The 17,175-nt window shown below is 43.0% G+C and overlaps 1 protein-coding gene across 2 annotated transcripts in view; it reads right to left on the minus strand.

Moving 5' to 3' along the window:
- Positions 1–17,175, minus strand: part of PLPP1 (phospholipid phosphatase 1) — a 151,251-nt gene that overhangs the window by 63,096 nt on the left and 70,980 nt on the right. The window contains exon 2 of one of the 2 annotated variants that reach the window (XM_082255233.1): positions 12,164–12,315. The exons of the other annotated variant lie outside the window; for it this stretch is intronic. Coding sequence (XP_082111359.1) covers positions 12,164–12,315 — 152 coding nt within the window. The remainder of the gene's footprint in view (positions 1–12,163; positions 12,316–17,175) is intronic. 2 annotated transcript variants of the gene reach the window in all.

Below are 17,175 nucleotides of genomic sequence, written 5' to 3' on the forward strand. Positions count from 1 at the left end.
GAGGCGAGTATAAGATTTGTGCTCACCTCCTGACAAAACGAGCAGTTTAATTAAAAAAAATAAAAGTGGGGGTGGGGGGGTATTAGACTACTTTAATTACATACTCCCTAACCCCTTAACCAATTCTTATATTGGCAAGTACACAGGGGCCGAACTTCGGGTGGCATTGAATGGTTTAATAGAAACCGGCCAACATTCGGTCCGGGAGTACGGCAGCAGGTCCAACAGAAGTCGGCCGTCTTCTGTCGAAGGGGCATCACTGCAAAAGGTCTGCAGACCGGCTCTGGATTAGTGCTATCATCCATCGGCAATCAGCCATCAGCCAAACTATTGTCCCTGATTGAATAAAAAAACACATAGCCATAGACACTAGATGACTGACATACAGGTATAATGCAGCAGCCAATATTTGTTCTATTTCATCGCTATGTTAACATGCAAGTTCAGGCGTTAAAAAGGTGTATTTTTTAAAAAAGGAACAAAATTCTAAATTGTTTTCAGACAAAATGACATTTCCGAAAGTATTACCATTTAAAAACAGTTGAAGGAACTTCAAACTCTCAAAGTAGCACAATTTATTTATTTTTTTATCATGTAATTTTTACCTTTTTCTCACTAAACTTTACTTAGCGAATTCTACTATTCTTTGTAGATAGGTCCACGATGTGTGTTGAGGAAAGCATCAGAAGAACAGCTAGACACCCCGGCACCAATCCTATCTTAAGGGAAACAATATGGCCAAAACTCAGCCAATTGTCTGTTCTCTGGGAAGGATAATCCAGGGATGTGAACTCTTTAAAAATGAATGACTTTGCAAAATAAAACACCAGAGTGTACTGTGTTTTGGAATGCACTCTTTAAAAGTAGTTATTGGGCAGGCAAAACAAAATGCAATGTTAGATAAAATTAGTGCTATTCCTCCATCCTCCTCAATGTCCGTAATCAAGAAATACCGCAAACTTACTCATCCATATCTTTATGGATCTTGCTTTGTGCACTGGTCCAAATTATTTGGTGGATGGGAGATTATGGTGTGGGGTTGTTGTCAGGGGTTGGGCTTGGCCCCTTTTTTCTAGTAAGGGAAACTCTTAAGGCATCAGAATACCAAGACATTTTGGCCAATTTTATGCTCCCAACTTTGTGGTAACAGTTTGGGAATGACGCCTTCCTGTTCCAACAATAGTGCGCACCAGTGTACAAAGCAAGGTCCATAAAGACATGGATGAGTGAGTTTGGGGTGGAGGAACTTGATTGGCCTGCACAGAGTCCTGACCTCAACCCGATAGAACACCTTTGGGATGAATTAGAAAGCAGACTGCGAGCCAGGCTCTCTCTCCAACATCAGTACCGGACCTCACAAACGCGCTTATGGAAGAATGATCAAACATTCCCATAGACACACTCCTGAACCTTGTGGACAGCTTTCCCAGAAGAGTTGAAGCTGTTACAGTTGCAAAGGGTGGACCAACTCAATATTGAACCCTACGGACTAAGATTGGGATGACATTAAAGTTCATGTGGGTGTAACGGCTGGTGTCCCAATACTTTTGGTAATATCTGCACTAATCTGTGAACTTCAGGTAGCAACACAACTTTATTCAAAAGCTGTAGGCAAATATTATTATAGAAATATTATGATTAAAATTATTTTTAAATTAAACTAGCAGACTCAAGAAATAGTTCTGGCCGGCTCAGTAGATTGTTTTATAAGGAGCTAGATTAATTCTGAAATGCACAAAATATAACTGGATACGAATGTTAATAAGTAATAACACCAGGGTTAGTTGATTCCAAGGAATATTCAGTTGCCTTCAGGGATAAGGAAGGATTTTCCCCCCTGCTGGAGCAAATTTGGGCCAAGCTTTTGGGTTTTGCTTTCCTCTGGATCAGCTATGGGTATAGAATTCTGTATATTGAGGTTTTCTATTTATCATTTTTTTTATTTTCGAATGGTTAAACTAGATGGAATCATGCCTTTTTTTCCAACATATGTACAAAAGCCTGTCCTCCTATCAACCTCTTGTGACCCTCATCACAACAGCACTGCGAAACAGAGGGGTAGCACTCTATTGCTGCATGCAGTGCTTCCATCTACTAGTTACTACAGAAGGGGAGAGTCCTGGGACCATCAGGCTGGAGGGGTTCTGGACCAGGCTGTTCTGATGAACTGTAGTGTGGTCTGCAGGGAGGAACACTCAGGAACTGTCCCGCACTATCCAGAAAGGGTGTCTGGATCACAAGACTGGATGATGCCGATAAAACAATTCACCATATATTTAGCTGCCTGACTACAGCTCAATTGAATAGAATTTGATATTGTGTGTGCTTACTGTTCTCCTTTGACTTTCAGATTTGTTCTTTGTCACTGCGTTGAACTTATTCTATGCAAGGAAGGAAAAGATAAAACCTATTTCCTTTGTGCACCAATTATTTCCCAATGTTGGCATATTGAGGGAGTTGTAATCTGATTGTTATATCACCACTTCCTAGGTAGAGTTAAAGAAATAACTGTTACAGTACCAGGAGACACGAGGACTGTAACTCAATGCCGCTTTTTTAGCCAGCAGTAGATATCCCTGGAGAGCTACCGGCTGGGGAGGTCTGCTTCTATCCACAGATAATGGACGTCCAGTGATCCACCTAAAAACATGGTTGCAATGTTCTATCATCCAAGGTACCTTAACTAGTATTCCTTTTACTTTTACTCTACCCAGGGAAAACCGAAACGGTTATCAGATCACAAATTCAATGCTGGGAAAATAAATTGTGCACACACTTGTTTTATCACTTCCTTCCTTGTGCTGAATAAATCAAGGAGAAAAATAAAACCCAGAACAAGTCTGAAAGGCCAAAGAACTCCAGTAAACTTACAGAATATCAAATTATGCTCACTCTGCAATTTTCTTTTTTCAAACAGTAAACTGTCTCAGCGCCTGTTGACGTTTACAAATTGCTTCCCAGCAGGTGTGTACATTTGAAATGATGGCACAATGAGGGATTTTTTTTTTTCTCGAGACGGTGGTGCAATGCACAAAACTAGGTACACCAAAGTGAACCAAAGAAGTACATGTGAACATACACACAAAAAAAGTGCACTAGTATGTGTCAAAAAGGAAGGGCCTCTCCCTGACCTCCCAAGGTGCAAGACTCTAACAGGGGTAAGCATGTTCAGGTCCACCTAGATAAAAGGCCAGGTAGACCCTGCTCCTCATAAACAAAGTCGATCAATGAATACTGGGTGGGAGGCTCTCCCAAGGAGAGCCCCCCCCCAAACCAGGTGAGAAAGGAACCCAACGGCAACATATCTTCCCTCTAAGAGCCCATTCACACAGGGGCGACACGACTTGCTGGGGCGACCCGTTGTGCACCGCGACCTCGGCGCAACATGCATGGACTTCATATAATTGAAGTCAATGCAATTCACCTCCAGCTCGCCCCAAAGTAGTAGAGGACCCTTTTTCTAAGTCGGAGCGACTTGTGTCGCTCCTATTAGAACGGGTCCTGTGCTAATCAATGGCAGGCGACCCACCGCGACTTGTCAGGCGACTTGGTCAAGTCGCGCTAGTGTGAATGGGGTCTAAACAGGCCCGACGACCCACATCCCACAATCCTGAGTGACACACAAAAAAGTGAAAGTGACAGACACATGAAGAAAAAATAAATAAATAGGGTATCAATGTGCAGGACAATGGCTAGGCCTTGTAGCATGGCAACAATAATTGCCCTCGGACTAGTCCATGCGGCACTGTACAGAAAAGACTGTGGTACTGTAGCTAAGTGCCTTTTTCCACAGTGGGGTCCCATGCACATAGTGATACTCAGAGCACCCTCGGGGTGCAATTTCCTGGGGATGCTTAGCCTCGCAGGCTCTCTGCCTTCATGGCCCCTGGCCAGACCAGGCAGCATTGTTATTAATCAGGAGGCACTGGGCCCCTTAGAATCTCCCACACTAGAGAAGTGCTCCAAACCCACACCTAGAATAATGGTGGAGTACCCTTACTGAACACTGATAAGAATGGACACTACACTTGATCTTGGCCAAAAGGCAGAGAAGCAATGGCATAATGAGGGATGGGGAAGCACTGATTGGACTGCAGAATATAATTGCATTGCGAAGTTACGTACACAACACACAACAGGCAGAATTGGTTTACCTTTTGGCTACAGGCCTAAGATTTTGTGGCATATAACTTCAGCTTTTAAAAGGACATAGCCACACACAAGAAGTAGACCCAGTATTGTGTGCAATACAAATTAGTTCCTGATTTTTCGATTTGTCCTATTTTATCACTGCTAAACACACGGGCCCAAAAAAAGCACAGTGCGCACTCACTTAGAACTAATCACATTATGGTGGAATGCCTAATTCACAAATACTGGGCAAGCAAATTGAATCCCTTCCATTACTTAAAATAAACCCATCATTAGAGAATTACAGAGCTCGTCCCCTGATTGCTGACCCCTGATATCAATACTAACCCAATGTCTCAGAACAGGTAAGCATTAAAATAAAATAAAAATAAATACAAATAAAAAAAACAAGGGAGGAATCCCCCATCTGCTTACTTATCTTGGACAACCTCAAAGTACTGATGCAAGTGGCTCACCAAGGCAGCCAGGCAATTGGCATTTTGTAAGGGACAGCCTCTAGGTTTTAGAAACCCTTTAAAAAAAGTAGAAACTTTCCAGGCCCTATAGAGGGCCTGGCCCTCAGAGATTGCTTTTCTTTGGACAGAACATTCTATGGAGCTGCATATTTCCATCTGCTTCTTGACAACCTTCCCGGGCTGGAATTATCCTTTTTAGACTTTTAGTGCTGGGAAAGATTCCTTCAAGTCTTTCTTCTGTCAGAACTGCTGGCAAGACCATTCCTTTCTCTGCATGAGTCTGACAAAGATGATGAGGAATCTCACAGAAGAGAAGGGTTTTTGGCCAGATTTTCTTGCTGCGAAGAGGACTTATGTTTCAGTTATAACGTTTAAACTGTCCACATATATAAAGACACAAGGGCAAAGAAACAGGTTTGCTTCAACTTAACTCTTTCCACTTGTAGTGTATAGAGAGAAATAGCCACACTCCAACTTGAAGGTGAAAAATATAAAATCTGTTTTATTCGTATCCAAAAAATAAAATCAATTCAAAGTGTATCCATAATACAGTCAGAGACAAGAGATGAGCGCATAGTAGTTGACGCGTTTCACGGATAAACGTCCGCTTAGTCGTAACTAAGCGGACGTTTATCCGTGAAACGCATCAGCTACTATGCGCTCATCTCTTGTCTCTGACTGTATTATGGATACACTTTGAATTGATTTTATTTTTTGGATACAAATAAAACAGATTTTATATTTTTCACCTTCAAGTTGGAGTGCGGCTATTTCTCTCTATACACTACAATTGTCTGGACTGCGGATCCTTGCTGCACCTTATTTTGATGGTTTGGGATTACCTTATCACTGGAGCGGTTCTCTTTGCCCTTTCTGCTGATTTGTAACTCTTTCCACTTGCCATCCTTTCACCCCAATCCCCCCTCCCCCACAATTATCTTTTTAAAGTGAAGGAAAGCCCTGTGTACGGAACAAGACACTGGCAATGTGGTAGTGGGAACTGGTCACACCAGGGACAAGGCATTTTCCCTTGTCTGACGAGAAGGGTGCAGTGGGGCAGAGCTGGAATAGCCACCCCACACAGTCCCAACACATCTGCTGTGAATGGATCCTGAGACATTAATTTAAGTATTTTAAAAAAAGTTAAAAGGAAAAATGAGGAGTTAGGAATCAGCGGTCGCCGTGGCAATGCGTAGTGTTTTTATAAATGTTAATGATTAGTGTGGATAGAGGAATCAATAGATTAAACTGTGTGAATGGAGAAATATGTCCAGCTGTCTATTCTGTTTGGACAGTAGGCACCCAAGGCAGTTAAAATCCCTGAACAGTGGTTAAATCTGATTGGATAGGGCCTTTGGCTGACAATTTCCAGCCAGCTTCTTAATTTTTCTGAAGGAAACGGCACAAATTTCCTTATGAACCGGACAACATTTTCTCCATATTTGGCCAGCTTTAGTCTAGATTTGGATAGAATGGGGGAAGAGGAAAAAACTCTGTCAGGTCTTTATTCCTGTGTGACCCCATTGGCAAGATTTTCCCTAAATTCCTGTGACATGCCTGGACAACACCCTAGTTATAACCCTTCCTTGTCTGTAGGTGGAACAATTTCCCATAACATCCTGTCCTAGTTGAGGCTTCAGAGCTACTTATATTTTTCCAGTATGTATGTAGCACATATTACAGACTATGTTCAGCCATTGACGTTCTTCATTTTTTATACAGATTGCTTACTGCCAGGGCCGGTGCTGCCACTAGGCAAACTAGGCAGCCTCCTAGGGTGTCTGCCACTTAGGGGCGCAGCCACGAGTCAGCAATCTCTCTCCATCATGAATGATCCTTGGGAGCTGAGGGGAGGTGCAGCAGTGGGGGAGGAAGAAGGGACAGAGGAAAATGCCAGGTGTCTGGGGCAATGGCGGAACTTCCAGGCCCTGGATTTCCACCATTGTTGGGGGGGCCCCAAGAGGCAGGAAGTGAGCCCACCGGAGTGCTGCCTGCATAATGATCCTCTTCATCTTGAGCTGAGTGGCCTAAACCCTGGGCAGGATGTGATTCTCTACACTGAGCTGGTGGGCAGCTGTTCATTTCCCTGTGTCAGTATTAAGCAGGGAGCGGAGGAGAGCTGAACCTGAGCCGGAGCTCGGCACTGTAGGGCGGCACCTTTACTGGAGCAGAAGCGACGAGGTACCGGAATGGTCTGAGGAGGTTGGTGATGAAGGATGTGCAGAGCTCTCTAACTGCTGCTTCTCCCTCCACCAGGAGCCAGTTGGAGCTGTGGTGAGCACTGTGGTCCAGGAGAAGAGCGTCCTGGGAGAAGGAATTTAGCAGAATCACAGTGAAGGAGGGCAGAGTGCGGGCCACTCTCTTCATACTGCCCAGTGAGTGTCCCCAGAACAGGGGATCAGGGTCCCTGGGTGTGACATGGAGGATCCCGGGTGTGAAAGAGAATTGGGGTCACCAGGTGTGCCATGGGGAATTGGAGTCATAAAGGTATGACATGGGGGATAGGGGGTCACGAGTGTAACGGGTTCGGGGTCACCAGGTGTGCAATGAGGAATTGTGACCCCTTGGTATGCCATGGGGGGGTTGAGGTCCACAGGTGTGACATGGAGGAACATCATGGTCCGCAGGTGTGACATGGAGGAACATCAGGGTCCCCAGGTGTGACATGGAGGAACATCAGGGTCTCCGGGTATGACATGGAGGAGCATCAGGTGCCCCTGATGTGACATAGAGGAACATTGGGGTCACTGGGTATGACAGCACGACATGGAGGAACACAGGGGTCCCTGGGTGTGACATGGAGGAACATCGGGGTCAGTGTGTATGACAGTATGACGTGGAGGAATATTGGGGTCCCAGAATGTGACATGGGAAAACATTAGGGTCCCTGGGTGTGACATAGGGGGACATCAAGGTCCCCGGGTGTGACATGGAGGAATATGGGGGTCACTGGGTATGAAAGAATTACATGGAGGAACCATCAGATCAGAGTCACTGAATATGACATAGAGGAGTTTTTAAACCCTTCCCTTTTTGTTTTATTTTTTTTTGGGGGGGGGAGGGGGTGCGAGTAGCTGGTCTTGCCTAGGGCGTAAAATAGCCTAGCCAGTGTAAAACAAAAGGCACCTTGGCAATGTCTTTGCACTAGAGGCCAGAATCTCTTCTCTCCCAATGGAAGTATGGCAGCTCTGATGCGGTTCTGTCCTCTATAAGCCTTTACAAAGATGCCATAGTCAGCTCCCAAAAAGTATTTACTTTCATTAAACTGTGACCATCTGCCAGCTGGACCAAACTGGCAATTTCTATGCTTGGCTACCAAAGATATTTCCCATGCTCTTTATTCCTAATGTCCCTGTGTCCCTTTAAAATTTTATATATGTTTGTACATAACTGTAGACATTTCTAGGGGGAAAAAAAAAAATCCAAGTAGCAGTCACTGTTCTCAATCATTGTAATAATTTTTTTTCCAAGCGTTTTATTTAGCGTCACGTTCCCGTTTTATTAGACACAGATTTTATGCCAATGGCGATTTCCTTGCCAGCATGTTAAACCCTTGTTGACACAGCCTGGCAGCACATGGCCCCTTCCCAGGGTCTAACTACGGATTCAAGATAGTAGAAAACTGGCTTGCTTCTTGCAAAGTGAAGGCGATGAGTGAGCAACATTGTAATCCACTAAACATTCAAGATTTACCAAGCTTTTTTTCCCCCATTTAGCATATGAGGTGGAACAGCATAACTCCCCCCCCCCCCCCGTATACCATGAACACTAGTGCTAAAGCCAGTTGTATCCCTGCCAATCAACTTTTCAACATGAATCCGTTAGCAACTTTAAAGCTACTACTTTCTCGCAGCTGTTCTAATTTTTACGCAACGATTCAAGCTGACCGGTTACACCAATGATGGATTTTTAAAGGCCAGATGGATCACACTAGAAAAGCCATATGGATCCAAGCATGGCAGAAGCCTAGACGATGTCCACAGGCTTGTCTTGATTTGTTTTATCATTGGGGTATGAATACAGCTCACTGAATGCAGGGATTTTCCATAGAACAGATTAGAGATGGAAACCCCCTAAAAGAAACATGCATTCAATCACATTCTCAGATGCCCATGAAATAGGAGTTTAGCAGAACTGATGATATTAGAGACCAGACATGTGTAAGTATGGGTCATCAGCAGAACTAAGTGTAAAAAATCTGACAGTTTTGAGAATTTGGACAATCTGCAAGAATTTCAATGAAGAGTTTAGTTCCACTTTAATGTATGGAATTTCCAGTGTGAATAGTGCTGTGCACAGTGAGATAGCTCATAAGAATCACCACTTTCTGCCTGGTCTGTCCAGACCCAGCAAAATTTGCTCACCAACACTCATTCCATCAGATTTCAGTTTTTTTTCTATTTAAACCTTCTGATAGTCACCGTGTGGGGACCTCAGTGTGGACCACTCGGGCCCCATGTTTGGGGGCGTCTGTTAACACCTCCTACCTATGGCAAAAGTGAATTTTGCCTTTATATTTATACGGCTGTATTATGTACTGCTCATCTTGAATTAAATTAAAAATTTGTGATCTTCTCGCCATAATACCCCTAAAGAAAAGGATTGAACTCTTCCTGAAACCCGTCGGGGAAGTAGAGAAGACAATATCTATATATGAATATTGCTAAAATAATTCAGCCGTTCTTTTTGGATGACCCATTTTTAACTATTTGTATTGTTATTTTCAAAGTTTATATGGATGTAATCAAAACTATATAATACAAACTCCGTGATTTTCTAAGTTGCCCATAAAGTCCCATAGAGTACTTGGTGTAAATATTTTTTCCTTAATTTTGTATAGGGATGTTGGCAACATCTTATTTCACACTCTCTGGTATTTTTTGATATTTTTTACCTGCACAGCCTCATTTCATTGTTCAGCTTGTGTGCGCCAACAAGGTATAAATATTATGGACCGCTATACATTTATAAAAAATCTAACTGATCCACTCCCGATGCTGTCTACACCTTTTAACTTCGCTCAGCAATGGACTCAGTAAATGAACCTAGGCCTACACTCATTGGTTCTCCAGTCTTTTTAGCCAGCAGGATTTCACTGTATTTTCCATGTGTGGTCTATTCTCCATAGGCACTAATGGAAAATTTGTACCTCTAAAGACTTGCTGCCCTACTGGTTGAGAAGACGACTAGAATGCCACCCAACATAGGATTCATCTTGTAGATTTGGTCTCCAATTAATTTAAGATAGCATTTGAGGGAAGAAGGGATTGGTTAGGAATAAGTTATTAAAATGTATAGTTATGCTTTATATTCCACGGAATTGTAGGAGCTCAAATCGATTCATAATGAATTTCAAGACTTATGGTGGAGTAGGTGAACTAAAAGGTGTTTGATCTCAAGGGCTCAATCACGTAGTGCTGCCTCATTCTTATGGCGAGGTTGTCCACCATTGCGACACATCATGAACAGCCTCTATAGGAATTAATAAATATTTTCCATGCATGTAAAGGAGAAAAAAGTTGCTCGCATGGGAGATCTTGGTGGCTGTGCAGGCTCCCAGTTGGACTCTATAAAGTGGTAGTAAAATCATTATTATTTAAAATCCGCTGACAGGTAGGGTTTTATAACAGAAGATACCCCAGTGGCATTTTCTGTCATAATTGTCCCCCCTGCCTGTCAGCGGGTAATACGATCAGAACCGCACATACGCAGCTCAAATCAGATCACATTTGCAGCCCGCTGTGTGCCACAGCAATGTCACTCCTGTGCGCAGAAGTGTTGTCACTGCAGCATGCCCATTCAATTGTCCGAAGATACGAAACCCTGAAAGAACACAGGGTGAAGCAGTGATGTTTTGGGGCTGTCGCTGGGCAACATGGACTTTCAACTCCCTCCATAGGTTTTCTATGGGGTTGAGATCTGGAGACTGGCTAGGCCACTCCAGGACCTTGAAATGCTTCTTACAAAGCCACCGTTGCCCGGGTGGGTGTTTGGGATCATTGTCCCAGCCACTTTTCATCTTCAATGCCCTTGCTGATGGAAGGAAGTTTTCACTCAAAATCTCACGATACATGGCCTCATTCATTCTTTCCTTTGCACGGATCAGTCATCCTGGTCCCTTTACAGAAAAACAGCCCCAAAGCATGATGTTTCCACCCCCATGCTTCACAGTTGGTATGGTGTTCTTTGGATGCAACTCAGCATTCTTTCTCCTCAACACACGACAAGTTTTTTTTACCAAAAAGTTCTATTTTGGTTTCATCTGACCATATGACATTTTATCCAGTCCTCTTTTGGATCATCCAAATGCTCTCTAGCCAACTTCAGAAGGGCCCGGACATGTACTGGCTTAAGCAGGGGGACACGTCTGACACTTTGAGTCCCTGGCGGCATAGTGTGTTAATGATGGTAGCCTTTGTTACTTTGGTCCCAGCTCTCTGCAGGTCATTCACTAGGTCCCCCCCCGGTTTTGGGATTTTTGCTCATCGTTCCTGTGATCATTTTGACCGCACGGGGTGAGATCTTGCGTGGAGCCCCAGATCGAGGGAGATTATCAGTGGTCTTGTATGCCTTCCATTTTCTAATAATTGCTCCCACAGTTGATTTCTTCACACCAAGCTGCTTCTCTGCTTCTTCCCAGCCTGGTGCAGGTCTACAATTTTGTTTCTGGTGTCCTTCGACAGCTCTTTGGTCTTGGCCATAGTGGAGTTTGGAGTGTGACTGTTTGAGGTGTCTTTTATACTGATAACAAGTTCAAACATGTGCCAATAATACAGGTAACAAGTGGAGGACAGAGGAGCCTTTTAAAGAAGTTACAGATCTGTGAGAGACAGAAAACTCGCTTCTTTGTAGGTGACCAAATACTTATTTTACCAAGGAATTTACCAATTAATTCATTAGAAATCCTACAATGTGATTTCCTGGATTCTTTCCCCCCATTCTGTCTCTCATAGTTGAAGTGTACCTATGATGAAAATTACAAGCCTCTCTCTCATCTTTTTAAGTGGGAGAACTTGCTCAATTGGTGGCTGACTAAATAATTTTTTGCCCAACTGTATGTGCTTATTAGAAATGCAAGGATGTGCTTCCAGCTTCGTAGCATTGCACAGTCATTTCTGGGAATAAATGGAAAATTGTGAACACCCATGTGATCAGATTCTGATGTGGACCAAAAAAAGGGTCCAGCGTGACTTTTGTCCGAATGCGATGCAAATTCAGCCATGCAATCTGCATGGCTGAATTCGCATTTCACAGACATCACATGTGATTTGCCTAGCAGTGCGGGGCGAATCACACGTGATGTCTCACATCGCATGTGAGAGAACCGGCACGGACTCCATTAAACTGATTAAAGCCATGGTGAAAACACAACTTAGTGACCCTAATGGAAAATCATAAAAATCGTAAATACAATTTTGGTCTTTTAAATTAACAGTTTAGATTGATGGCCTTTCCATAATTCTGTCATTACGTAGAACTGTCCACTGAAAAGAAAACAGACATTAGTCAAAGAACCCAGAGAATAAAGAGCAAAAGAAAGCATGGTTAGCACTTACAATAAGAATACTGAGCGGTATCACTATGGCCGCTAACAACTGATAAGAAATTGTGTCTTCTTTGTACGGGTAGCGGATGGAATCATCGTTACAGAAAAATCCACGCTGGAAAGAGCTATGCTTCAAATTGAGAATTGCAAAAGGCAATCCAGCTAGCAAAAAGGAAGAGAGATATGCGTTAATACTGGCAGGGAGCAATGGCACAACACAATGAAACATCGAGGTAATGAGAAATGATTAGCTGGGCAAGAAGTAGAGAAAGTGGGAAGCAAAAAACAGGAAACACTAGAATAAAAGGACTGTATTGTGGTGCATGCTTCACTTATATGAGAGAATGGAAATCCCAGACGGATTTATAATGCAGCAAGAGGAAGGATTAGGATGAAGAATAAATATTACTACATGCAGTCATTATTTCCCATATTTATGACGGTAACAAATAAACCATAGTCAATATAGCGAACCTGACCTTGGCCTAAAACATTTAAAACGGATAGGTGAACGATAGGCAGACAAGCCTAATTTCAACTTGGGCACAAGTTGAGGCCCTTTTTAAAAATCAAAGAAATTTCACGGGGATCAAATTTAGCACTAACGCAGGTACTTGCAAGCACTACAAGGTTCTTTTACTTTAGCAAAATATAGCAACAGTTTAGACTGGGGGGTCGGAAACCCCAATCAATTGCACCAGAGGAGTGACCCTGCTGTGCCAGTTCCCACTTAGACTTGGCATCTCACTTTCTGCCTCTTGCTGCTCAGTTCTACTAAGCGGCTCTTCCTTACCCACTGAACTCCCCCAGCATCGCCTCCTGCAGCCACTAGATGGCAGTGCCTGGAGTGCAATAGGTTAGTGCAGCTAGTCACACACAGGGGTCAAACTGGCGGCCCTCCAGCTGTTGCGGGACTAAAAGTCCCATGAGGCACTGCAAGGCTGATAGTTACGAGCATGACGCCCACAGGCATGATGGGACTTGTAGTTCCGAAACAGCTGGAGGGCCGCAAATTTGACATCCCTGAGTTTGCTGCTAGTGGAAGAACTGCAGTGCAACAAAAGATGTAAGGAAAATGAACTCCCTGTAAAAGAATGGTTTTCAATCAGTGGGACGGATTAGTGACAGCTAATTTTAGGACATTTGGTACCCAACATTTGTAATCACTCATAGCCAGTTCTGAGAAAAAAAATAGCAAACTTGTTCTACCAAACACTTATGACCCATGTACTCTGCATCACATACTACCATCCCTGGGAACTGTTATTTACCACTGACCCCATGTATTCTGTGTTACATACTACTGACCTCTGAACTACTTAGTCCTAACCCCTGCATTACATAATCTTGACCTCTGACCTCTACATTACATACTACAGACTTCTGAACACTGTGTTACTTACTCTTGACCCCCTGCACTGTCCTTAGCAAAATGTATACTGCATTGGCAGGGTGAAGCAAACCCAGCCAGCCAAGCCGAACTGAACCCAGCCCAGGCAGAGCTTAGCCTAGCCAGCCAGGCCAAAACCCAGCCAGGAATAATACAGGACCAGACAGAAACACCATATGGACTCCTGTATCAGATTCGGGAAAATGAATTACTCTCCAGACGTGAAAAAAAAAAAATTCTCACAAAAGTTAAAAAGGTAAAATAAGACATTTGTATTATTATCCTTTTTTATTTTTCTGCATACCTTCCTTGCTTTTAGATGGATCTTGCTAGGTTATTTCTTTACAAAAAAAAAAAAAAAAGGTTTGATCCTTGCTAGAAGTAATAAAATATAAGTTTTTGCTTTCCAGCAATGTTCTTAAAATTGCACACTGAGCCACAAATTTCCAGAAAGCGCATTTTCGGCATGCACAGACGTTACATCATCCTGGGCCAGCCAATCAGGATGGCTGAAGACACCAAAACCAGGAGGAAACCGGCAAACATGACCGCAGTGGCAATGGACCAAAAGCTTACAATTACTAAAAGGGACAGCGTTGGCAGCAAAGTCAGCTATATAAATGCACACTTGCATAATATTATGGCATAAACCCACCCACCACAATGCAGACTTTAGTACTGCTTTAAATCTTTCCAAGCAAAAAGAAAAATCCACAATGGAGGTAAAAGGGAGATGTAGGCACATCTCTCTCTCTCCAAAAGGACACAACAGGAAGGGAGAGGAAATTCCAGTTGTTATCTCCTGTTCTGGCGACATCTGTGAAATTTTGGTACTCTCATTATTCTCTAGTCTAGGTGACACTCCTCACCAGGATATATATATAGATTGTGAGCCTCCCTAGAAAAAACAGACATCAACCCTTTATTACTTTTTAGATACTTTATTGAGTATATAAATCCTAAGGCTCTGTTCACACCATGCAGGTGTGACAGTGTTTTTGCGCATTCCCATACGTTGCGCTTAGAGCAGCCCATTCATTTTAATGGGTTTCCCAACTCACGAGTCCCAGACTCTTTTTAAAAATGAAACTGCACCAAAATGCATGGTACTTTGTTACCATGCGTTTGGGCATAAATTAATGTGCAAATTAGCAAAATGCGCAGGGATGCCAATAAGAATTAATGGCACAGCTGTGTATCTGCTAAAGGGCTGCGCATTTTTTGTGTGTTGCAAGAAAGCACATGATTTTGCACACGTTCCCGCAATGCAAAAGTATGAACGTAGCCTAACAATGAATTGATCTTTATTGCTTCCGTTTGATCTATTAACAATACCAGTCTGTTCCTGACTCTGCTGACTGTCTTCCTTGTCCCAAGCTCCCTTTGTGAATGACGGTACACATTCATTTATGTTATAAAGAAGGGTGGTGGTCTGTAGTCCACAGAGACAGCTAGGCACAACAATGCCCTACACCACTGTTCCTCCATAAATACCACACCAGTCAGTGAGTGTGATATTCACCCTAGGACTGGAATTTTGTTACTGGCAGGATCACCAGGTGAAAAAAAAAAAAGAACCAATGCAGCCAACACATCTGAGCATTGTGAAGCCACAAAAGTTTTCATATTTACATAGTTACATAGTTACATAGTAGGTGAGGTTGAATAAAGACAATAGTCCATCCAGTTCAACCTGTGTAGGCATGTGTGGCTGTAATCATCTCCCATACCCCTGAATGTTCTGATCCTTGAGATGTAAGTCTAAGAGTCTTTTGAAAGCCACCATACTACCCGCAGAAACCACCTCTTGTGGTAGAGAATTCCACAATCTTGTTGCCCTAACAGTAAAGAACCCCCCGCGTTGCCTGAGGTTAAAACGCTTCTCCTCTAATCGCATTGTATGCCCTCGAGTCCTCATGCAATCCCTTCGAATGAACAGCTTTTTTTCTAAGCTGGGATCCCCATTAAGATATTTATAAATTGCTATCATGTCCCCCCTCAGACGTCTCTTCTCCAGGGAGAATAAATCGAGCGATTGTAGACGCTCTTCATAGTCAAGGTCCTCCAATCCCCTAATTAGTTTAGTTGCCCTTCTCTGGACTCTCTCCAGCTCCAACACATCCCTCCTGAGGACTGGCGACCAGAACTGGACGGAATACTCCAGATGCGGTCGGACCAGAGTTTTATAAAGTGGAAGGATTATAGTCTTATCTCTGGAATGCATCCCTTTCTTTATGCATGCTAATATTCTGTTGGCTTTGGAAGCTGCCGCTTGACATTGCATGCTGTTTCCTAATCTATCATCAACCAATACTCCCAGATCCTTCTCCATTTTTGATTCCCCCAAGGGCTCCCCTCCTAACGTGTATTGTGATTTTATGTTTTTAGTCCCCAAGTGCAAAACCTTACACTTCTCCACGTTAAACCTCATTTGCCATGTCGTTGCCCACTCTGTTATTTTGTCCAGGTCATTCTGCAGGATATCTGCTTCATGTTGTGAAGTTATTGCCCTGCCCAATTTTGTGTCATCTGCAAAAACTGATATCGAACTACTGATCCCGACCTCAATGTTGTTTATGAATAAATTGAACAAGGTTGGTCCCAGGACTGAGCCTTGGGGGACCCCGCTTACCACCTCAGACCAGTCTGAGTATGCGCTGTTTATTACTACCCTTTGGACCCGCCTTTTTAGCCAGTTCTGTATCCAAGAGCAAACCCTGCTATCGATACCTGCAGACCTTATTTTATAAATTAAGCGCTTGTGGGGAACTGTATCAAACGCCTTAGCGAAATCCAAGTACACCACATCCACATTTGCTCTGAGATTTAAACATGCTTTACATCAAATTACTTTATTAGAGTCTGGAGACATCAAGGGTTTCTGTACATAGAGCCTGGAAACCACCCAGTCAAGATCCAATGCTTTCAAGAGCATTCAGAAAACAAAAAGATTAATTGTAAAGCTACACTTGATGTGTTTGCTAGACACCTATGTACATATGTGTTTAATCAGCACTAGGTAATTGTATATTTTGTTTGGTTTTCACAATGGAATCGTACCACACTTCATACATTCACATCTGCCACCGTCAGATGCCACACAAATTTTAAATACCAGAGATGGAATATTCAGGCTTGAATACAGAGATAAACATGTATACTGCCTTCACCAAGCTCTCCAATGGAAAATTTGCTGTGGGCATTGCAGCTGTGCTTTTCCTTCATAAAGCAGAATCCTTGCCAACTTTGTAATCCCCAAGGACCAAGGCTGAAAACAATTCACTAGAGGATTACAGAGGAAGGATCATTGTTATTTGAAAGTTTTATTATCATTCCCAACCAGTAGATGACTGAGAAACCTTAGGCCTAGGGGGTAAACACAACCAACTGGCATGGTAGGGACATATTTCTGTGAGATAAAGAAAAGTACCATACAAAATGTGCCATGGTGTCATAGTAATTGGTTGGCATGGTGAAAGGGGACGGTTTCTAAAAGATATTGGTTCATTCAACACACGGTTTCCCATTTTTCGGCATTGGCTTGCCTTGGGTTTCTTAGTATTTGGTCACGACATCTAAAATCCATAAAAGTCCATGCTGATAGACCTCCCCTTGCTTAAATCACAGACATG

Source organism: Pelophylax lessonae (genome assembly GCF_965119305.1).
Source record: "Pelophylax lessonae genome assembly, chromosome: 1".
Classification (NCBI taxonomy): Eukaryota; Metazoa; Chordata; class Amphibia; order Anura; family Ranidae; genus Pelophylax; species Pelophylax lessonae.